The sequence below is a fragment of the Lynx rufus genome, unplaced genomic scaffold, assembly GCF_022079265.1.
Source record: "Lynx rufus isolate CCGP_SWC_20201006 ecotype Redwood Valley unplaced genomic scaffold, mLynRuf1.p SCAF_5, whole genome shotgun sequence".
In the NCBI taxonomy this organism is placed as follows: Eukaryota; Metazoa; Chordata; class Mammalia; order Carnivora; family Felidae; genus Lynx; species Lynx rufus.
In genome coordinates, this window is record NW_025814867.1 from 10,961,829 (window position 1) to 10,984,814 (window position 22,986).

Consider the following 22,986-nt stretch of genomic DNA (forward strand, 5'->3'; position numbering starts at 1 on the left):
CTCCCCACCCCCAACGCTGAGCTCAGCTAGCCTCCTGGGATGTGTTATTGATTCCCTTCAGGCATCTTTAAAACAAAAACACAAGAAAACAAAAAACTGCCATAACCTCCCTTTCAGATCCTATTTCCAACAGATGGACGTGAGAGGATGTGAAATTCCCCTGTAACCGACTTCCGGCCCCGCTTCCCAGCCCCGTTTCCCTGCCTGGGGTCAGAGACACGTTACCTTGATGAGGGTGATTCCCAGGGCTTTCTTGGGCACTCTCCCGGTGATCTCATCACAGATTCTGTGAATGAACTGGTGGGGAATGACAAACACCAGCAGGTCTGCATCCTGCACGGCCTCGCTGAGGTTTGGGACAGCAATCTGCAGCGGTGAGGAGGAAACAGTTACTCCCACACCAAAATAGGCCTCGCCCGATGATTTCATCCACTGACCGTTTATCAGATGCCTACTGTGCGCAGAGAGCCGCGCAGACACACGGGAAAGGCACCCGGGCCTGCGCTCTGCCTTCTCCTTCAGGACACCCATCTGAAGCTAGGGGGGTGCTCCCTCTGTTGCTCAGCAGGTGGGCAAGTGACTTACCTTCTCCATGCCTCAATTTCCTTACCTATAAAAGGGAGTCATAATAATGCTGTATGGGCTGCTTCCCCCGTCCATTTTCTGCCTTTCTTTGCCCTGCTCTGTTCCCCAGGGGGCTGCTTTTTTTTTTTTTTTAAATTTCAAAGAGAGAGGGCATGAACGGGGGAGGGGAATAGGGAGAGAGAGAGAGAGAGAGAGAGAGAGAGAGAGAAAGAAAGAGAGGGAGCAGGCTCCACGCTCGGTGCGGAGCTCAACCCGGGGCTCAATCCCACAGCCCTCGGATCACGACCTGAGCCGAAATCGAGAATCAGAGGCTCGACCGACTGAGCCACCCAGGCACCCCACCCCCACCCCAGGAGGCTGCTTTCTGTGGACTGTCTTCCCTGGAGGCCCTTGCTCTCTGCCTTCCACTTGGCCTCAGCCAAAGTGGGGCACCGTCAGGAGATCTAAGGTTGGGAGGAGAGACAGGTCAGGGTATTTATCAGCCTCCCGGGGCTACTCCTGCCCTGGCTTCATTCTAGTTAAACCTCCTGGCAGGCAGTCCCTCTTCCACGTCCCTAAGCTCTGGCCAGGCTGGTTTGGTGAGACCGCTCTGCCCCCTCACCCTTTCAGAGGTGGTTATGACTGCCTGCTGTTGCTAAACTCTGAGCGCTCCAGCAAGACCTTTTGGTTTCCTCGACCCTGACCATAGCTCTATAAACAGTCCCGCACCAAAGTCTCCTAGGTGAGGCACTTTGAGAGTGCTGTGGTGAATAGTAAGTGGTTTGGATCGTGTTTGGCGCTTGGTACCCACTCCATCCCCGTCAGCTATTATGGCGATTGCTTCCCTTCAGATGACTATGAAGATGGATTTTAGAATTGGACACAGGCAGAGAAACACACATGCACGCGCCCGCACACGCACACACACACTCGAGCGGAAGTAAAGGCGACCGGCGGGGACGTGGGGCCACGTGATCCCTAGCAGAAGACTGCTTCCTGCTCTCCGATGTCTGATCTCCCCTTCTTCCTCAGCACAAGAAGCCTGAGTTTGGAGCCAGGCTCATAAATGCCCAGAAAGGTTACATTCCTCAGCTTCCCTTGCAGCTAGGTGCCCCGTGCGATTAGGTTCTGACCAACGGGGTGTCAGTGGAAGCGCTGTGACTTCTGGGAAATCCCTGTTGTCAGGGGGGAACGTGAAGAGATGGCTGGACAACGAGGAAGAAACCAAATGCTGCGATGGCAGAACAGGAGGGTCACAAGAGTCCCTGACACCATTAACACATCACTAATACGATAAACATCTCTTACTCGAGACGGGAAAAAGCAAGTATTTACTTTCCTTAGGTCACTGCTATGATAGGTCTTCTGTCACATGTACCTGAACCGGACAGTAACTGATACTCCCATTAAGCATTGCTGGTTCCCCAAACGAAGCGACTGGAGGAAGATTCTTCTCTGAGGATGTGCTATGGGCCACAGGAGCGTCATTCGGGATGGCTAAGCCTCCTGGGAAATCTAGTCTGGGCGTTGTGATGGAGACCGCCAGCTCCTCACCAAAATTCCTTCTTGCCTTCCTCCATAATCACAGAGCTGGAAGCTGGTCACTAGAGACTACATTTCCCAGCAGCCCCTGCAGTTACACAGGCCAAAGACCAAGGTCCCTTGCATTTGGAGATTCTACCTCCTCCAAAAGAGCAATTTCTTGATCAATCCCATTAGCCTCCGAATGCCAATTCCCAGCTGCTTTGTCCTTGACTGACAAAGCAGTTTATGCTCTTACATTTATTTGCCTGTGGTCCCACCCAGTGCCCTCCCAGCCTTTGTAAAAACTCTGGTCCTTCACTCCACCTAGGGTTGCCGGCCTTTCTTAGGAGGGGGTTTTCAATCTGTACGCCCTCATACAGCGCCTGGCAGCCTGAATTTTAGTTAAAATCTTTTTTCTTCTCTAGACCTATTGATCCTCCTCTTCCCCATCCATCCTCAACATACACACACACGCACACACACATGCACATGCATACACGTGCACACACCTCCGTGTCTGCCTTTTCAGGGCATTTTCCAACATGGTGAAATGGAAAAGACACCAGAACCAAAGAGAAAATATGGAAAAGATGTACATTTGAGTCCCATATCTGCAAATGATCAGCTGTGTGACCTTGGACAAGTGACGTATCTTCACTGACCTTAATCACCCCATATACGAAGGGGTATAAAAATCACTTTTCCTACCCAGATACTTCACAGAGACCTTTCAAATTAAGTAATATAAATGACAGCACTTCAAAATGATATGAAAGAGATTGTTTATCAAAAAATCTACCTGCTTTAAAAAAAAAAAAAGAAAAATCTACCTGCTCCCCACAAATTCTTACCTTATTTCTTTTTTAATTTTAGAGAGAGAGAGAGAGTAGGAGAGAAGGGCAGAGGGAGAAAGAGAGAGAGAGAATCTTTTTTTTTTTTTTAACGTTTATTTATCTTAGAGAGAGAGAGAGAGACAGATGGAGCATGAGAAGGGTAGGGGCAGAGAGAGAGGGAGACACAGAATCCAAAGCAGGCTCCAGGCTCCCAGCTGTCAGCACAGCCCCACACAGGGCTCAAACTCACAAGCTGTGAGATCATGACCTGAGCTGACGTCGGACGTTCAACTGACTGAGCCACCCAGGTGCCCCAAGAAAGAGAGAATCTTTTTTTTTTTTAATTAATTAATTTTTTCAATATATGAAGTTTATTGTCAAATTGGTTTCCATACAACACCCAGTGCTCATCCCAACAGGTGCCCTCCTCAATACCCATCACCCACCCTCCCCTCCCTCCCACCCCCCATCAACCCTCAGTTTGTTCTCAGTTTTTAAGAGTCTCTTATGCTTTGGCTCTCTCCCACTCTAACCTCTCTTTTTTTTTTTCCTTCCCCTCCCCCATGGGTTCCTGTTAAGTTTCTCAGGATCCACATAAGAGTGAAACCATATGGTATCTGTCTTTCTCTGTATGGCTTATTTCACTTAGCATCACACTCTCCAGTTCCGTCCACGTTGCTACAAAGGGCCATATTTCATTCTTTCTCATTGCCACGTGGTACTCCATTGTGTATATAAACCACAATTTCTTTATCCGTTCATCAGTTGATGGACATTTAGGCTCAAGAAAGAGAGAATCTTAAGCAGGCTCCACACTCAGTGCAGAGCCCGATGCAGGGCTTGATCCCACAATCCTGGGATCGCGACCTGACCCAAAATCAAGAGTCGGATGCTCAACCGACTGAGCCACCCAGATGCTCCAAATTCTTACCTTTTAAGGACTCCACCCATCCCTGTGTCTCTTGTTAAAAGACATGCAAGGAAGCTGCCAGCTGGTCTGGATTTCTTTCTGTCTCTTACATTTCCTTCTCGAATAAATCAAACAACTTGTAGTTGGCTGGGAATGCGATGGGTCTCTAGAGCAATGGGACTGGGGGCTCACTTAGCACGTACAGACATTCCTTCACTCTCCTCGGTGGAGTGCTGAGGGTTTAGCCCACAGAAGCAATGTGTAATACGAGTTATATTTGTATGGTTCACATGGTCCATTCACAGAACACTATTCCTCTTGCACAGTATCAAAAGAGCTCTCCTATTTGGGATGAGCACTGGGTGTTGTATGGAAACCAATTTGACAATAAATTTCATATATTGAAAAAAAAAAAAAAGAGCTCTCCTCAACTAGCCCGGTAACTGGAATACCTTCTTGCAGAATAAAACCTTTAGCTAAGACTTTGCCTATCTTTTACTCTCAACAAAATCAAGACACTTTTAGAAATGCTGACCTAGTTCACAGGCTTTCTGTCAAAATCTTTCCGAGGGTGTCTACCATTAAAGATCCTGAAATACATTCAGAAAGACAACTCAGAACAAAAGGGCTTGCCTTACCTAGGTAAGGAGGAAAAATAATCAAATCAGAACCAAGGCATCATGGTTGGTCCACTTAATGTTCAGACTTTCAGGGATCAGGGCTCTTGGTCCAAGCTTTTATGCGCACACACACACACACACACACACACACACATATATATATCTCATATCTCATATATATATATATGTATAATCATTTAAGACCGAGCTGGTAAAATGTATGTGGAGAAGCCTAAAGGTTCTTTTGTATCCCCCCGGATTAGTTATCACTGTAAGTATATGGCCCTGGCCTAGCTTGATCTCTGGTCAGCTAACTGGACACCCACAGGGAACCCACCTACGTTCTTGAGAGAGCGAGTATTTAGGTTAAACACAACAGCATGTGAGTAACACACATAGCGAAGTCGTAGCTGGCACATAGCAGAGGTTCAAAAATATTATGGTTCCCTCCTGTTCTTCTAATCTGCATTTTGGCCAAGATCGTAAGTGAAATTTACGTCCTTGGCTCTACATTCAGAAAAATGATCCTCAGATACAGACAACCTTATCTGAAGAGTGTTACATAAATATGCCACTGCTGGTAAGTAAGGTTGCTTCTAGAGAAACACAGCTGTTAACCGCCTGGATTCCCCAATACTGCACCAGTAAATATGAACTTCTTATGTAGACTGGTGGTGCCCAAAGGGTGGTTCCTGAAGCAACAGATCACCACCACCTGGGAACTTGTCAAAACTGCAGATGTATGAGGGGCACCCGGGTGGCTCAGGAGGTTAAACATCTGACTTCAGCTCAGGTCATCATCTCACAATTTATGGGTTGGAGCCCCGCGTCGGGCTCTGTGCTGACAGCTCAGAGCCTGGAGGCTGCTTCGGATTCTGTGTCTCCCTCTCTCTCTGCCCCTCCCCCGCTTGCACTCACACACGCTCTCTCTCTCTCAAAATAAATAAACAAACATTCTTTTAAAATGTGAATCCTCAAACATGCTGGGGGGAGTCCAGACTGGTACAACTACTTTGGAAACCAGTGGTGTGATGTGGTGAAATTATAGTTGTGTGTTCCCAGTGACCCTGCGACGCCACCCCTACGAACGCGGGCCACGACAGCAAAGCGCTGGAAACCATGCCAATGTCCGTACCAGAGAACGGACACATTCACTTTCACGAACTTACAGGGCTTCAGATATCAACAGAGTCCTGGGAGCAGCTGGTACTTCCTTTCCTCCCTCTGTCCACACACAGGCACATGGGTGGGTGGTGGAGTCAGTCAGTGTGGGGGTCGGGCTCTGAGTGGCAATGGCTGTTGACTCCTCTAGGTTACTTCTTTCCCCTCCTCCTCCCTCCTGGCTCCCATGCTCCCAGGTAAGGGCTTCAGCTTCACAGACCTACTTGGCAGGTTCCCCTCCCCAGCACTCCTTGAGCACTGCACCAGGAACTGCGGAAAAACAGAAAACTAGAAAGTCAGGTTCATGCACTCGGGAGTGAACAGGTACATAAGGGCCTGGCACAAAGCACAGTGGACGGAACGTACTAATAAAGCATGTAGTTTACAGAAGGGAAGGAACCATCGATCTGACAAGAATGAGAAATGAAACTCGGGAATTTCCTCCTCCAAGCATGGGTCAGAGATGACCTCAGAGGCCTTTCACGGCAGTGGGAACAGAGGCTCCCTTTGTTCTTCCCCTCGGATATTTGGACAACTTAACTTCTGAGCTCAGAACCGTAGGGATCCTTTCTCTCCCTGCCAACAACACCAATCACTGCCCGGCCCCAGCGTAGTGATACGGAGCAGAAAGTTCTCATTGTCCAAAAGACAATGGATTCAACAGGATGCGTCCACCAGGAATCAAACCCTAGCCTCCAGCCATGTGACCCTGGGCAGGTTCATTAACTTCTCTGAGCCTCAGTCTCTTCCGCCATAAAATCAACATCATCGTTCTAATAGGAAAACTGATAGTATCAACCTAAGAGGGTTACTGAGAGCATTAAATGAGACAGGATATATAAACAACTTAACACATTGCTTAATAGCAGTGTACCCTGTAACCAAAAGCCAAACATCAAGGGCGCCTGGGTGGCTCGGTCGGTTAAGCATCTGAGTCTTGATTTCGGCTCAGGTCATGATCTCACGGTTCGTGAGATGGAGCCCCACTTCGGGCTCTGCGCTAATAGCCCAGAGCCTGGTTGGCGCGTGCGCGCTCTCTCTCTCTCTCTCTCTCTCCCCCACCCTTTCTCTGCCCCTCCCCAACTCATGCTTGAGCTCCTGCACTCACTCTCTCTCAAAATAAATAAACATTTGGAAAAAAAAAAAAAAAAAAACAGGCCAAACAACAATCTTTAGTGAGCAAGGTCTTTGCATCTCCAAACTTCCTGGCATGTATCAGTTTACAAATCTGTCCCCCTGCTGGGCTCCTTGAGGAAAGCTGCGGTTGGTGGTTGGTGGGTCATCTTCTCCCCCTTCCTGTCTCTGACAACTGTCACTGTGCTTTGCAAGAGCTGTACATGCGCATAAATGTTGATAAGTATACATAGGGATGAGTATTTCATTAACAAAGTAGAGTTTTTCAGGTTAACCGGAGAATCAGGCAGTCACAATGGTCTGATTTTCAGACTACTGCAGAAAACCACCAAGGGGCAAATCTGGCAACAGAAGTTCACGGATTCCACGCATCTCAGGCTAGCAGCACAGTGCACGCTTTTTGTTCCTCTTGCTCATTTCTTCCTCCCCCCATTTCCTCCAAGTCCCTGGAATGAGGCCAGGCAATTAACCTGTATTTTTCCCTCTCAGCCTAATAAGCCTGAATTTTAAACTGTCAGTCTTACAATTTTCTATTTTCTCCAATCTCCTTCTGTAATTTAGGCCTTGACCCTAATTTTAATTACAGACCATTGCATTAGCTGTCCTCACAAGTAGACTCAAGTCTATGTGCTTAGAAAGGGAATATCAGGACAGGGGCATCACAAGTGGCAGAAGGCAAAGGTTGTTAGCTCCATCTTTGATGGGACCGACACTTTGAATGCCAAGAGAGTAGCCTGCGATGGGCTGAACTGTGTCCCCTTCCCCCAAAAGTCGTATGTTGAATTACTAACCTTAGTAGCTCGGAATATGACTATATTTAAAGACAAGAGTCATTGCAGAGGTGATTACATTAAGATGAGTTCACTAGAGTGGGCCCTAATACAACATGACTGGTGTCCTCATAAGAAGGGGAGGTTAGGGGGGCGCCTGGGTGGCTCAGTCGGTTGGACGTCTGACTTCAGCTCAGGTCATGATCTCGCGGTCTGTGAGTTCGAGCCCCGCGTCGGGCTCTGTGCTGACGGCTCAGAGCCTGGAGCCTGTTTCGGATTCTGTGTCTCCCTCTCTCTCTGACCTTCCCCTGTTCATGCTCTTGTCTCTCTCTGTCTCAAAAATGAATAAATGTTAAAAAAATTTAAAAAAAAAAAAAAAAGAAGGGGAGGTTAGGACACAGACACACAGAAGGAAGGCCATGTGAAGGTGCAGGAAGAAGGCGGCCATCTCCAAGTCAAAGACAGCCTCAAAAGAAACCAGCCTGGCGACACCCTCATCTTGGACTTGAACCCTCCAGAACTGTGAGGAAATAAATTTCTGTTGTTTAAGCCACCTTTCCTATTGTACTTTCTTACGGCAGCCTTAGCAAACGAATAGAAAGCCCATCTTCAGAGTCAGGCAAACCAAAACTGACCAAGCCAAGAAGCTGGTGGTAGAAAGGAACAAAGGAGGAAGGGAGGAAATAGTTTTCCCACTCCCCCAAGCCCCGAGTGCGAACTCAGCCAAGCGTATCTTTCAGAATTGACCCAAAGTACTATCTATCCCAAAGTCTTACCACATTTTCTGGCAGCTTGTGTCCCGGGAGATATTTCACATTTTCATGGTCATTATTTATAATGTCTGTCAGTTTTCTCCCATTAACGGTTTCTTCAAAGACCCACATCTTGACTGTGGAGGCAAACTTCTTAAGTTTCTTGACATTATTACCAATTATTTTTGCAACAGCTGAACCCCTACAAAAGAAACAGTGAAGAAGAAAGAAATTAAACTCACTTGGGCAGAAGAGAAAAAGCATTCAATTATAATTGAGAAGAATCCTGTTCTGACTCTGATTCAAGCACTGGGTTTATAACTTAACAGGTGATGTCCTATCAGCCACAAGCCATTGGAAGCGTAGTTGTTTTCACCTGGAAGGAACACCCTCTCCACCCCCCGTGATCAGAAAAGCCCCCAGCATTTGGTACAAGGTCAAAAACAGCACCCCTTGAAACTAGTAAGCATCAACCTATCTTGGAAGACAGTATCACAGGCAGAAGAGAAACCCACCTAGAAGACGACATAAAACCTGGAGTGTACCCCAAGCCTCCGAGGCAACCAGGCTCTGTTTCACATCCATCATGAGATTAAAATGTAGCTACCGTACTGGTGAAGTGCAAAGGCCTAAGTTACAGTCGTAATGGAAAGACAAGGACCTGAGTGACTTCCAGAAAAGGAGCAGGGCAAGGGCGCGAGGCTCAGATGCCTGGGTATTTGGTCCCCCCAGCAGACGTCCACCCAGCCGGCCTCTCGCCCAACAAACTCCCGGTTTATCCTGCATCTCTGTTCCCCAAGCACATTCTGGTAACTAATTGGCATCCCACAGGCTTTGCCACAGGGGAAGAGAAGGCACTCCAACTAGTTGACACGGGTCGTCTGGACAAGGGACACGGGTCTGGGGCTGGTGGCCACCGCAGCAGCTCTGTTCCTGGTCAGCCCAGGCATCTCTGTGCCCATCTCACGACGCTGAGTGCACAGTGGGCCACGGGCGGCTGATTCGGCCGGGATGACTGTGAATGGAGAAAGTCACTTTCCTGGTGCGGGAAGCAAGTCCTTCTACCTCGTTCACGTCTCTGAGTGGGTGGTAAGCTTTTGAGAGCAGAGAACACATCACCTTTTCTCTACTGAATCACTGGCATCTAGCCCAATGTGTTATACACAGTAGGCGCCCAGTAAATATGTGATAACGGGGATGAATAAGTGCACGGGTGATTGGATGAAGTTATTGGTGAGACCAGGGAGGAGGCAGAACAAGATCCCTGGATGACCTCGCGTGTAACGTAACTGGAGTTTCCCTACTTATTTTTGTCATGTCATTTTCAGCACCCACGAACCCCAAAGGATGTACAGACATGGTCTGATGGGCTTAGTGCTTAACAGTTGCAACAGTCATTTGAATTTCCGGAACTAACTCATTTCAGCAGATGCTACAGGTTTGCCTTTGGCTGCAGATGCTTGGTTTCCCCAAGAGGAGTTTGTAAAGACAGCAGCAAATGTATCCCAGTAAGATCACACGGAGGGATCCGGTGGTTCTGGCTTATTTTCCTGTCGGATTTACTGCATTTGGATTCCTAGTGCCCAATGCCCCGTGTCAGTTTGCTCACTTGCCCAGAATCACACTTGCTCTCTGTGACCTTGTGGGAGTTACTCAATGCCCAGGAACGCCTCTGTGAGCCTGAGCTGTGACCGCCACGGGAGTTCATGAGCAGCTGTTTCCCAGATTAGCATTAGGGTGACAGTGATCGTGGGCAGCATCTTGGCCTCTCTTCTACAAAGCGTCAGGAGAATCGGATTAATAGGTATTTAGCTAACAAACTGTCCTGCTGGCTTCGAGTAAGAATTTCACAGGTAAAGGTACAGGGCTTTGATTTCTTTTGTGAGGGAGGGCAGCACCAAAGTCCGGGGCCTGTGGTGCAGAGCAGCAGTTCTCCAGGCTGGCGGCCCAATCAGTCCCTGTGGTGCTTTAAAAACTACTGAGGGGGCACCTGGGTGGCGCAGTCGGTTAAGCGTCCGACTTCAGCCAGGTCACGATCTCGCGGTCCGGGAGTTCGAGCCCCGCGTCAGGCTCTGGGCTGATGGCTCAGAGCCTGGAGCCTGTTTCCGATTCTGTGTCTCCCTCTCTCTCTGCCCCTCCCCTGTTCATGCTGTCTCTCTCTGTCCCAAAAATAAACGTTGAAAAAAAAAAAAAAAAAAACTACTGAGGCCTGATCTGACTCCGGAAGTACAGGTTTCATTGGTCTGGGGTGTGGCCCGGGACTCCGGATTTCTAAAGCTCCCAGGTAATCTAATTTACAGCCAAAGTTGAGAACAACTAGGTTGGTTTATCCACTTATCTTAGGAAAGGGAAGGTGATCGGGATCGTGGGAAGAAGCATGGAGTTTAATTCAAGGACAAATGTAGCAAGGAGAACAGAAACATTCTGGTGTCTGTAAGGCCTCGTCTTGTTCTTTCTGATTAACTTACACAATAATCTGCTTTTGTTTTTAAGATCAGTACTTAAAACACGGTATTTTATTGTTTTAAGCTCTTTTATAATCTGGTAAAATCTCCACATTGAACCAAATATTTTGTTTGCTATCCAGCTTTCTTTTCTTTTTCTAACATTTATTCATTTTTTTTTTCCAACGCTTTTTTTTTTTTTTTTTTTTTTTTTTTTTGGGACAGAGAGAGACAGAGCATGAACGGGGGAGGGGCAGAGAGAGAGGGAGACACAGAATCGGAAACAGGCTCCAGGCTCCGAGCCATCAGCCCAGAGCCTGACGCGGGGCTCGAACTCACGGACCGCGAGATCGTGACCTGGATGAAGTCGGACGCTTAACCGACTGCGCCACCCAGGCGCCCCATACATTTATTCATTTTTGAGAGACAGAGTGCAAGCAGGGGAGGGGCAGAGAGAGAGACAGACAGACAGAATCCGAAGCAGGCTCCAGGCTGAGCTGTCAGCACAGAACCCGACATGGGGCTCAAACTCATGAACCATGAGATCATGACCTGCGCTTAAGTCAGAAGCTTAACCGACTGAGCCACCCAGGTGCCCCTGCCGTCCACCTCTCTTCAGTATTGTTTACAAAACCACCAAAAGTATAATCCGCCTTGACATAACAAAAGCCATATATGACGAACCCTCAGCTGACATCATACTGAGTGTTCTCACCACCAAAAATGTGGAAAGGGGGCAGTCAGAAGCTTTTTATTTTAGGAAGTAAATGTTTATCATTTGTTTTTATTTTCTATTTTGTAGTTTTCATTTTTATCCAAGATACTTATCACCTTGATTTGTGGTGGTTTCACAGGTATGTCCGTATCTCCAAACCCATCAAACTGCACACAGTATGTCCAGTGATCTTTATGTATCAATTACACTTCAAAAAAGCTGTTTTTTTAAAAAAGGAAGTATGTATAATCTACACCCCAAACTCCTTTGTGACTCTGAAAGGATACTAGCTGTGTTCATTCCATAGGTATTATTACTTTTTTTTTTTAATGTTTATTTGTTTCAGAAGAGAGAGAGAGAGAGTGAGAGAGAGAGAATGAGCAGGGGAGGGGCAGAGACAGAAGCCCAAGCAGGCTCTGCACCGTCAGCACAGAGCCTGACGCAGGGCTTGAACCCACGAATCGTGAGATCATGACCTGAGCAGAAGTCGAGTCACAGGCTTAACCGACTGAGCCACCCAGGCGCCCCCTACTTCTCACCAACATGAAGGAACAGGATCAAATAGAGCAAACAAAGTGCTCTGGAGGAACCTGAGTCTTTGGAAGGGACTGGAGGCTACTGCAAGTGATGTACCCTGTTCTAAAAAAAACACACAACAAACCACACAAAAAAACAAAAAACAACAAACAAAAAGGGGGCTGGCCTGCAGAGAGCCGGTCCAAAAACACTCACAGATACTAGAACTGAGCTTAAACTAAGAGTACTGGCTATAGTCCACGAAGGCAGTTCGTACGTGGCTTGCTTGTGGCTGGAGCGGGGCTTCCCCGGCCACACTGGTGGAGCTCCCCATGTTTCAGTGTTGTGCCACTGCACAAGCATAGCCAGGCACGGATCTCCCACTGCAGGGGTCAAGGGCGCAGGCAGCCATTTCCACACCTGGCCCGGCTCATTCATCTCCAAAACGACAGGTGGGACAGCGACCTTTCAGGTCCTTTCCGGGTCTATGACTGCGTCCAGTGTTTTCCCAGGTGAGGAACAGGTGTACCCCCGGCTGGCTGAGTGCTACTCCCACACACGCCACCAAAGGACACTGACTCACTTGTGCCCTTTCAACTCCTATGGCCCTCTGAGAGAGTGTAGAATGTCTCATTTAAGTGCTGCTGTGCTTGTCCCCACCTCTCTAGCATGTGCTAGTTTCCCTTCTTCACAAAGTCGCCAAGTGCCTCAGACTCTGAGCCTTGGCAGGGGGCAAGTAGTATTTGGCAAGAAATCTGTAACACTGTTCTGTTTTCGTTCTACTGGTTGTTGCCACCTCCTACATGTGATATTTACAGTAGTGATAGAAGGTTTTCCTTTAAAGTCAACTTTTAAACAAAGTGTAATAAGCAAATAACGCAGGGGTGAAGCAGAGCCAAAGCCATAAGGGTGGAGCCTGCAAGACAGAAGTTTAATCCTGTCCAAACTTTTGACCTTGAAGATTAAGACAGGGAGGGTCGGAGTCACTCTGACCTTCTATCATGCAACCAGGTACTGGCAGAACTGGAAGAGGGACTCAGGTCTGCTTGCGGCCAGTCCTGAGTCCTTACCTAGATGTATAAAATCACATTTCCCTCGAAACTGTGCGGACTAGGGGCGCCTGGGTGGCTCAGTCAGTTAAGCCACCGACTTCAGCTCAACTCATGATCTCGTGGTTCACGGAATTTGAGCCCCACGTCGGGCTCTATGCTGACAGCCTGGAGCCTGCTTCGGATTCTGTGTCTCCTCTCTCTGTCCCTCCCCCACTCTCAAAAATAAATAAACAGAAAGAAGGAAAGAAAGGAAAGAAAAGAAAGAGAAAGAAGGAAAGAAAGAAAGAAAGAAAGAGAGAGAGAGAGAAAGAAAGAAAGAAAGAAAGAAAGAAAGAAAGAAAGAAAGAAAGAAAGAAATCACGGAGACTGATTTGCAACTTCTACAATGCTATGCAAATGAGTTCAGAAGGGACACGCATGAGGAGGGATGTTCCAGTGCCAGCTACCTACTGGGACTTAAGATCTCCCTTTAATCTTTACTGCAGCCCCAAGAGAGGTCCTCATTATCCCCTTTAACTTTACAGGTGAATAAGCTGAGGATCAGACGGTAAGTTACCCAAAGGTTATGCTGCCCATCTAGAGCCAGCAGTTCTGATCCAGATCTGTCTCCAAAGCCCGCGCCTTCCGCCACTTTATATCTGCCTTGGTGCAGAGCCATCCTTTGTTGAAAATGCATGGTGCACACCTAACAAGTGTAGACACTGCTAGGCGAGTCCGCACCCTCACGGAGTTTGGAGAGTGGTGAATGGAAACTGGCGTCGCTGCGGCACGCGCACGAAGAAGAGTAACTGTGCCATGGTGACCAAAGTGGCTAAGCAGATGACGCGGTGACACATCAGAGAGGTCAGGGAGAGCTGGGAGGAAGCACGGTGGGGAGAGGGCTTCACCTTGGGGAGGTGCGGAGCCTTCCAGGCCCTGGAGCAAAGGTGCAGGAACAGGTGGGGCCCAGAGATTATCTTCGGCTTTTACCTGGAACCAACACTAGTAGGCACAGGAGGAGGAGGGGGGAGGAGGAAAGAGCGGGAGAGGGGGAAGGGGAGAGGTCAAGGAAGGAAAGGGAGAGACAGGGGAGGAGCCAGTGGGGGAGAAAGGGAGGGAGAGGATGGCATTGCAGGGGAGGGAGGAGAAGGTGCAGAGGGCAGGGGTGGGGGCCAGCCCAGAAAGGGGTAGGCCTACCAGATGTCAGGCACTGGTTTTTGTTGCCGTTTTTATTGAAATAGCATTGACATATAACATTGTGTAAGTTTAAGATGTACAACTTGTTGATTTGATACATTTATATACTGCAATAAGATTACCACCAAAGCACTACTTTAAACATCTTACCCATATTATGTTTCATTCCTCAGCAACCCTTTGAGGAAGTTGATATTATCATCATATATAATGATTATTACGTAGTATATGCATTACATATATTACAATATCCATCTGTTATTATCCCCATTTTTTACATGAAGAAACCGAAGCCCAGAGACCACCCAGGTAGACCAAGAGTCACGCTCCAGGCCATGTCTTCAACACTCTGCTCTCCCTCCCTGGGTCCCAGCTGGATAGACACCCACCTGCTGGAGGTCCTAACCTCCAGCTTGGCATGCCCACCTGACCCCTTGGCATTCACTCTCTTGCCTTCTGGCCCCTTCTTCTCTAAAGGGCTGAGTATTTTCAGCAGGCTGGGGATGTGCTCCATCAGCCAGGGAATGGCCACCTATCAAGTTAGGAGCAAACTTGACAGAATTCTTCACAGAGTGCAAAATCCTTCTTGGCCAGAAAGGACCCTCCAGTCCCTCCTTCTTGTTACTAAGGAAACTGAGGCCCAGCGAGAAGAATTAACAAGGGTTCAGCCAGATTTTCCACATTCCATGCCCCAGTCTCTTCTAGAGCTGATCCTAACTATGGAACCAACAGAAAAGGGTGGTCAATTTTGTTTTAAATAACATCTGCTTTTATACTCATAAAAGCAATACATGAAAGATGAAAAGACAATTATGAATAATCTCACCACCCAGGGAGAACTACTGTTAACATTTTGTGTAATTCTTTGCGTTCAAGGGCTTTTTAAAGTACAATCAAATGCCAGAGTATTAGATGCAAATGTGAAAAATGAAGTATTTTAAAAACTGATTCAACTTGGTGAATGTTCATTTGATCTCTGGATAGGGAAGCTTTCTAAGCTTAAAATCAAAGGAAGAAACCACAGAGGGAAAAAGATCAATGTGAACAACTTCACAAAGAAAAGGGGGGGGAAACATGAAAAAAGCCTTTCCATCTATCAAAATTCAAAAGGGCTGAAGAAAAAGCTTAAGGTAGAATGTTACATTTAACCAAAAAAAAAAAAAAAAGAAAAAAAAAAGAATGCAAAATTGTACACTCCACATGACGGGCAATTAACAAAATACATACCACCTCGCACCCATTAAGATGGTTACTACAGGGGAAAAAAAAACCCAAACAAACCCAGAAAATAACGAATGTTAGTGAACGCGTGCGGAAATTGGAACCCTTGTGCACTGCTGGCGGGAATGTAAAACAGGGCAATTGTTATGGAAAGCAACACAGTGGTTGGCCAAAAAACCAAAAATAGAATTACTGTATTATCCAACAATTCCACCTCACGGTGTGTACCCAAGAGAACTGAAAGCAGGCCCTCAGATGTTTGCACACCCATATTCAGACCCATTACAGTGGTCCCCCTCATCTGCCCTTTCCATTCTGTGGTTTCACTTACCCCCCGCCCCCACACTCCGGTGCCAGGTCCCTGGTGTGGGCAGATAGCCGGCCATCTCTCGTCACCACAAGAAAGGCGACGACAGGACACTTAGGTATTTTGAGAGTGATGAACCACATTCACGTAACTTTTATTACAGTCTCTTGTTTTAATTGTTCTATTTTATTCGTTATTATCGTTAATCTCTTACTGTGCCTAATTTATACATTAAACTTTGTCATTGGTACATACGTAGAGGAAAGAACACAGTATTTACAGGATTCTGTACTATCTGCTGAGGGTGGAAGAAACCCAAGTGTCCACTAATGGATGAATGAATAAACAAAATGTCCTACATAAACACAGTGAAATATTTTTCAGCCTTAAAAGGGAAACACATTTTGACACGCTACACCAGGAATGAGCCTTGAGGACATTATGCTAAGTGAAGTAAGCCAGCTACAAGAAAGACAAATACTGTATGGTCCCACTTACACGAGGTACCATAATTATAGGAACTCCCTCTCGCTGCTGGTAGAATCTAACCACCAAATAGAGAAGTCCGAACTAGCCTGCTGACGAATGAGAGACACACAGCCCAGTCACTCCTGTCAGCTGGCAGGAGCCTGCTCCCTGCCAGACACGCAAAGGACGTCACCTAGGACCAAGAATCCCAGGCAACCCATCACTGGCCTGCAGTCTTATGAGTGAGACCAGGCTAGACCAGCAGAAGAAGTTCCCAGCTTAGTTCGGATTGTTGATCCCAAGAACCATGAATGTCTCTCAAAAAATAAATAAATGTTTAAAAAAATTAAAAAAAAATGGATTGAGTTCCCAGCTCCCAAATGTGGAAGGGACTGAGCCCCAAAAGACAATGATGGCAACCGAAATTTAAGAAAAGAGAGTGGGTTCACCAAGGCAATGCTCAGAGATTAAGGAGTGAAAGTTGGAAGTGACAGATTTTTCACTCAGATGTAAGGTTTTTCTAACAATTTGCTAGATTAATTTTAGGAAGATGAGTTGCCTTAAAAATAGTAAACTATGATCATCTGCCATGTGTACAAGAGGGGGAGTGCCTGCTCTGGAGGGAAACAATGATTTTCAAGGCGTCCTTTCAATCTGTTCATTCTTTCTTTCTTTCTTTTTTGAAGATTTTATTTTTAAGTAATCTCTCCACCCAGCGTGGAGCTCAAACCCACAACGCCGAGATCAAGAGTTCCGTGTTCTACCAGCTAAGCCAGCCAGGTGCCCCTCAATTTGATTTTTCTTTTTTTCCCCTGTTTTTTAAGTAGGCCTCACACCCAGTGTGGAGCTTGAGCTCACAACCGTGAGATCATGACCCGAGCTGAATTCAAGAGTCAGACGCTCAACCGACTGAAACACCCAGGCACCTCCAATTTGATTTCTCTTGATTGGAATACTGTTATATTAACTTTTGTTGGGAGGGTCAGATAGGAGATAGTCAATATTTCTACGACAGTGAGGTCTGTCCTCAGGTACACGAATGCTTCTCTCTGAAAAGGACAAGAATTTATGGAAACACAGCCATTAAGCATCGAAGCTTCGACTCCACCTTATGAACCACTGACCTCAAATGGTCTTCTCTTGACCTCCATTTTGTCACCTAAAATAGGGGTAATATAGTACCGCACAGACTTGTTAGGAGGCTTAAATGAAGAAATGCACACACCTGACATACAGAAAATGACCTCCCAGGGAGGGAAGGAAGCGGAATAGGATAAGGCTGGAAGAGGTGAAAGGTCAGAGAGAACTGAGGGCTTCTAACACAGCCCTAACAAGCAGCCATGATTTTTTATACCGATCTTCTTCAGCTGATGATGGGGTTATGTCCCAATAGATCCACTGTAAGTTTAACATATCCTAAAATACCTGGTATCCCTAACCTCTCGAACACCATAGCTTCAACAAGCCCCCAGCACTTCCATTAGCATACGGTTGGGCAAAAATACCGAACACAAAGCCTGTTTCACAAAGAAGCGTTGACTAGCTCAAGTAAATGGCTGAACCCCGCACTGAACGTGACAAACGGAACGGCCATGTGGATACAGAAGGGCTGTCCACGTACTGCTTGTTCACCCTCGTGACCGGTGGCCGGCCGGGGGCTGTAGCCGCTGCCTGGCACCATGCCAGGGGATCCACTGCGTGGCACCAGCCCTGGAGAAGAGCCAAATCCACAATTCAAAGGGTGGTATCTACTGAACACTCATAAATATTTTTTTTAATGTTTATTTCTGAGAGGGAGGGAGAGAGAGACAGAGCATGAGCAGGGAAGGGGCAGAGACAGATGGAGACACAGATGTCGAAGCAGGCTCCAGGCTCCGAGCTGTGAGCACAGGGCCTGACGTGGGGCTAGAACCCACGAGCCGTGAGACCATGACCTGAGCCGAAGTCTGATACCTAACCGACGGAGCCACCCAGGCGCCCCTCTACTGAATACTTATAAAGCATAAAGTTGAAAAAGTGCAAGTCAAACCATCATACGTTGGGGACCTTCTGTACTGAACAGGGTTCAGTTAAGAGGTGATGGAAATGGGAGGTTAAGTATCAGGGCTTTCTCTTTTTTAGCTGTACAAACTTCTTACTCTGGTTCACAGAGGAACTCCGGATCTTTTCTCAGTTCAACTCCCACCCAGCCTGTCACTAAACTGTTCCTCCAGCTTCCAAAGCAGAGAGGTACATCAGTGCCACCTGGGGACAGGGAAGGGCTTATTTCTGACCCCAGAGGAGCTAATTTACAGCCACTCAGATGGCCTCTGAGTGGGCATGTAGCAAAACTCAGCACAGAAACTGAGTAACACAGACCAAAGAGTGACAGAAGGGGGCTAAGGGCCACAGAGCTACATTCCAGATGGTTCCAGCAGACCAAAAAAAGACAGAGTCACACACATTCAGCTTCGGTCTTCAGTCCAAAGTAGGCCAAAGCTCTCCCTGACCTTCAGTCAAGCTGTGGGGTGATGGTGAAAACAAGGGCAAGAGATAACTCATCAAATTCCTCCTGCTGCGTATCAGTTACGTTCGTTGTCTTTTGCCTCTGCTTCTTGGTCAGAGTCCAACTGGATCATCTGGTGACCTAATGACGGTACCGGTCAAGGTTGATCCAATAAACACAGTGATAACGGTAGCTGACGTCTACTGAGTGCCAGTCTCTTTGCACTCTTCCTGAGTCATGCCATTTAATCCTGACCAAAATCCTAGATAGCAGGTACCAATATCATAACCAAGGATTCTTGAAGACACAGTTTGCTCAAGGCCTTACAGCTGCCAAGTAGGGGACCAGGACTGAAACCCAAGGAGTGGGAATCCCAAGCCCCTCCTTAGACCACTCATTGTACCACACTGCCTCCAAAGGAGGTTTGGGACTTGGACATAGGCTCCCTACCACCCAGAGATTTGGGTGTAAATACAGCCCTGAGGTTTTAGTTCTAGCACTGAATCTTGCCCGGTGTCTGGGTCATTTTCCCAACCTTCTGGTAAAGAAACTTTGTTTCATCTTTGGAGGAACTTAGGAAGCTTTAGGGTTTGTTTTGTTTTGTTTTGTTGTTGTTTTTCTGAGTTACCAGGGCCATGCAAAGTCATGCAGGTCAGGAAGCGCCGCCCTGCATCCGCCTCTGGCCTCCTGTCTCTGACCTGTCTACAGGAAAGGAGGTGCCAAAGGACAGGACAGGGGCATGTTATACAACCCCTTTATGTGACTCCCATGTCATTCCTGGCTGAAGCTCCCGGTCAAGTCAGCTAGATTCAGTCTTCCGTTGTCTGTATTGCAATTAATGATCGTTTACGTGGGGGAGGCACTCGAATGTGAGGATGACAGCTATGGGTTTAGATGTGACAACAGCTTTACTTACTTAAGCTCTCTCAGCTACTGCCAAGTCCCAAGTTTAAACACTGCTTAAGCCACTTCACATTCTGCAAGTAAGGATAAAATCTGGAAGGGCAGGTCCATCTTCTGGATAATATTTTAAAATTCGCAAAAGGCTAAAGTCCTGTAAGGAAAAAAAATCTGTCCCCACCGCAGGGAATATGAGTCATCAAGGGTAGGTAGTAGCCTCGGTGATAATTCTGATGCAAGTGGTCTTTGGACCACATTTTAAGAAACACTATTTAAAATGTAACATCTAATCTCGTGACAGATATTTCATTCCACTTTATGTTTCTTTTGAATTTATCTTCCAACTTATCTCAGCCCTGAAGGTAAATTCCTTTCAGGCAGGGATTATGTGCAATTGTGGAAAGGCCACAGGACCTACATGGGGCAAACACATGCCTACTGACCAGAGAGAGCTGAATGCCCCACAGGCCCTATGGAGCCTCCGCAAGCTGTTTTCAGTTCCTGAATTTCTGAATCTCTCCGGGGAGGTCGCGATCCTCTCTCTAGGACTGGAGTGGCTCTGCACCCAGGGCAGTGGCAGGGAAGCAACAATGTTCCTGTCTGATCCCATAATTAATGGAGCTGGGCAGCTGGCCTAAACCATCAGGATGGCACATTTCTCAATTGCTGTGCTCTAAGGTCACCAGCCAAGTTCTACTCCATTTCCTTGGGCTGAAGTGGGCCAAGAAAACAGTCAAGTACATCAGCGTGAAGTCGTGGGAAGGTAGCCAAATCCCACTGGAGGGGGGCAGGAGGTTTGCTTCACTCCTCCAGCTCCAGGCCCAAACACAGCATGGCAAAGCTGTGCTACTTCGGCACCTTGCAAATTAGGAAAAGGCTCTGTCATCCGTGGTTCTGTGTCCTCTTACAGAAGAGGAAACCAGTGTCAAAAGAACATGTGCGAACAGTGCTTTTCCAGTCCCATGGCCAACAGGGCCGCTGTAATCTCATTCAAGTGACCTTGGGATCTAAACTGGCAAAGCCAACCTGCAAGTCCAAATGAAGCTTTGCAGTGGATAGGTACCAACTCCAATAAATGTTGCGTAGAACCCTGTGGTTGGTCGAAAAAGGGAGTTTACAGAAAAAGTCATAATACCCTAGTATTTGCAGGGCAGAGAAGGAAAGGGCTATATGTAAGCATTCACTTGCATCTGATGGGGTCTCTTCACAAAAGCCAGAAGCAACTGATAATACTGATTTTCCTCCAGGAGATAACCTGGGAAACAAGTCTGAGTGTAAGATATTTCACTGGGTTTTTTTTGCGGGGTGTTTGGTAACTTCTGGTTTTTGAATGTGAATATATTACATAATCAATATAATTACATTTTTAAAAATTAGTTTTCAAACATTCGTTTAATTTTTATTTAGCATATGCCGGGCACCAGGGTAGATGCTTTCCTCAAGAGCTGGATAGGGAGGGGTGGAAACAGATAATGAAATAAATCATTACTATGGGTGATGGCGGGCGGGGGGGGGGGGGGGGTGGTGGCACCGAGAGAGGCCACTGGCCTTGCCGATGGAAAAGTGGAGAACCAGATAAGGTTTACTTCAAGGACTGAAAGGGCACAACTCTGTACTATTTATTCTATACCAGTCCCTCGGATGTACGGGGAAAAAAAAAAGTGCACAACAATGGGAAAGTAACTGAAAATATCAGAGGCTGTATTACATTCCGCTTCCTCCCTCCCACCTGGCCCCACTTTCCTCTACACTCACCCAACATACGAGAGAAGCAAAGTTTGATAAAGGGAACTAAAAGGGCTGACATTTACAAAGTGCTTAGAAGAGCGCCTGTCACAAAGTGCTGGTATAAATGTGAAAAGTCAAACAGAGCCTAACGGAGACGTGAAGCTTCGCAAATATCCCTCCCGAGAATTCCCAACGCCGCTGGACTACTCCGGGAGCCAGGCCTGTTGGAACTTGGATTTTCTTACCTGCACAACCTTACTAAGATACAGGACGCATCAGAAGCGGTGGGCGAGACCCGCACTTGGAAGGGCAACGCTGGTCCCGCCCACGACCTGGGTGGCAAGCGCCCTGTAGCCCCCCCTCTCTGCCTTGGTTTCCTCAACAACGAAACTACAGTAAAAATGCTCGAGTCTCCACCAATTCCTCCACCCCGGCGATCCGCCGAGGAGAATGGAGAACGCTCTCAGAATGGTGCGCAAGACACCCGGGCGTGGCGAGCAGGTGGCCTCCGTGCGCCCGCCGCGCGGTGACGAGAGCGCAGACAGGTGCCCGCCGACGCGCAGTGCCCTCTCGCCGCGCTGCCCCCCGCGGGCACGCGGGCCCAGGGCCTCCCGGGCCAGTGCCTCGGCGCGGCCTCCCCGGGCGCGCGGTGCCCAGCCCGGCCGCGAGGCCGCCCGCCCCGCCTCCCTGCGCGCGGTGCCCGGTGCCCACGCTGCGGCGGGGACGCGCGGCCCTAGCCCGCCCGGGAGAGGGGCTTCCTGGAGGCGGAGCCCGCGCCGCCGGCCCGCCGCCGCTCACCAGTTCCCCGAGCCCACGATGCACACTTTCAGGGGAGCCGCTGCCATCGCCAGGCTGGAACGCAGCAGCCCGGCCCGTGCCTCCCCAGCCGGCCGCCCGCCTGCCTCCGCGCCCACGGCTTTGCCCACAGCGGCTCGCGAGGGCCCCGCCCCTCCCGCCTCTCCGCCAATGGCCGCGACCACCGCCGCCCGGGCGCCCCGGGCCACAGCTGACAGCCTGGGAGGGCCCGCCCAGCCACTCCCGAGAACCACTGCGCACGCCTGAGCCTGGCCGGCCTCCGGGCTCGGCACCGGCGCCGACCCGCCCCTGCCCGAGGCATGCCGGGACTTGTAGTCCACGCCCCGCCGCCCTCCGCAGCCGCGTGCCGCCGGACAGCGGCCGCCGCCGCGCCACGTGCAGACGTGGGTGGTTGCGCCGCTGCTGTCTCGCAGCGCCAGGGGCTGCAGCCCCGTCCCCGCAGAGCAAACCCTTCCGGACCCGGCGTGGTGCCCACCCCGGCTCGCGTTCTTCTCCCCACGCGGGAAGAGCGGCTAGGCTGCAGCTTGGAACCGAGAGGATCCCAGGGTGACTCTAGAGTCGACCGTCCTGGACCAGAGCGCAAAGTACCCACACCTGCCTCTTGAGGCTCTGCCTCGTTTGTGGAGACAGGAAACAGCCTGGCACCCCTTGAACTGCGTAGTGAATTTGTGTTTTCTGGGGCCTTCTGGACGTAGCTGGACTGTACCTGAGCTTCAGGATGGACACTTTTTGGGTAGTCGAGAGAGAGAGAGACCTGGGCACCTGCGGCATCGCACTCCCCCACTTGCTTGGCAGGACGTGCCTCCTCGTTATCTTTGCCCCAGGATTCCTGGAGAGCTTGTGGGTCTGAGGCTACTCCTTCCTAACAAATAGAACATTCTTGATTCATT

General features: G+C 48.6%; 1 protein-coding gene across 1 annotated transcript in view; it reads right to left on the minus strand.

Annotated features, from left to right (window-relative positions):
• GPD1L (glycerol-3-phosphate dehydrogenase 1 like) overlaps positions 1-22,253 on the minus strand; it is a 58,348-nt gene extending 36,095 nt beyond the window's left edge. The window contains exons 1-3 of the mRNA XM_047099245.1: positions 22,079-22,253; positions 8,293-8,470; positions 226-366 (exon numbers count right to left, since the gene is read on the minus strand). Coding sequence (XP_046955201.1) covers positions 226-366; positions 8,293-8,470; positions 22,079-22,125 — 366 coding nt within the window. The 5' untranslated portion in view covers positions 22,126-22,253. The remainder of the gene's footprint in view (positions 1-225; positions 367-8,292; positions 8,471-22,078) is intronic.
• Positions 22,254-22,986: the final 733 nt, after the last annotated feature.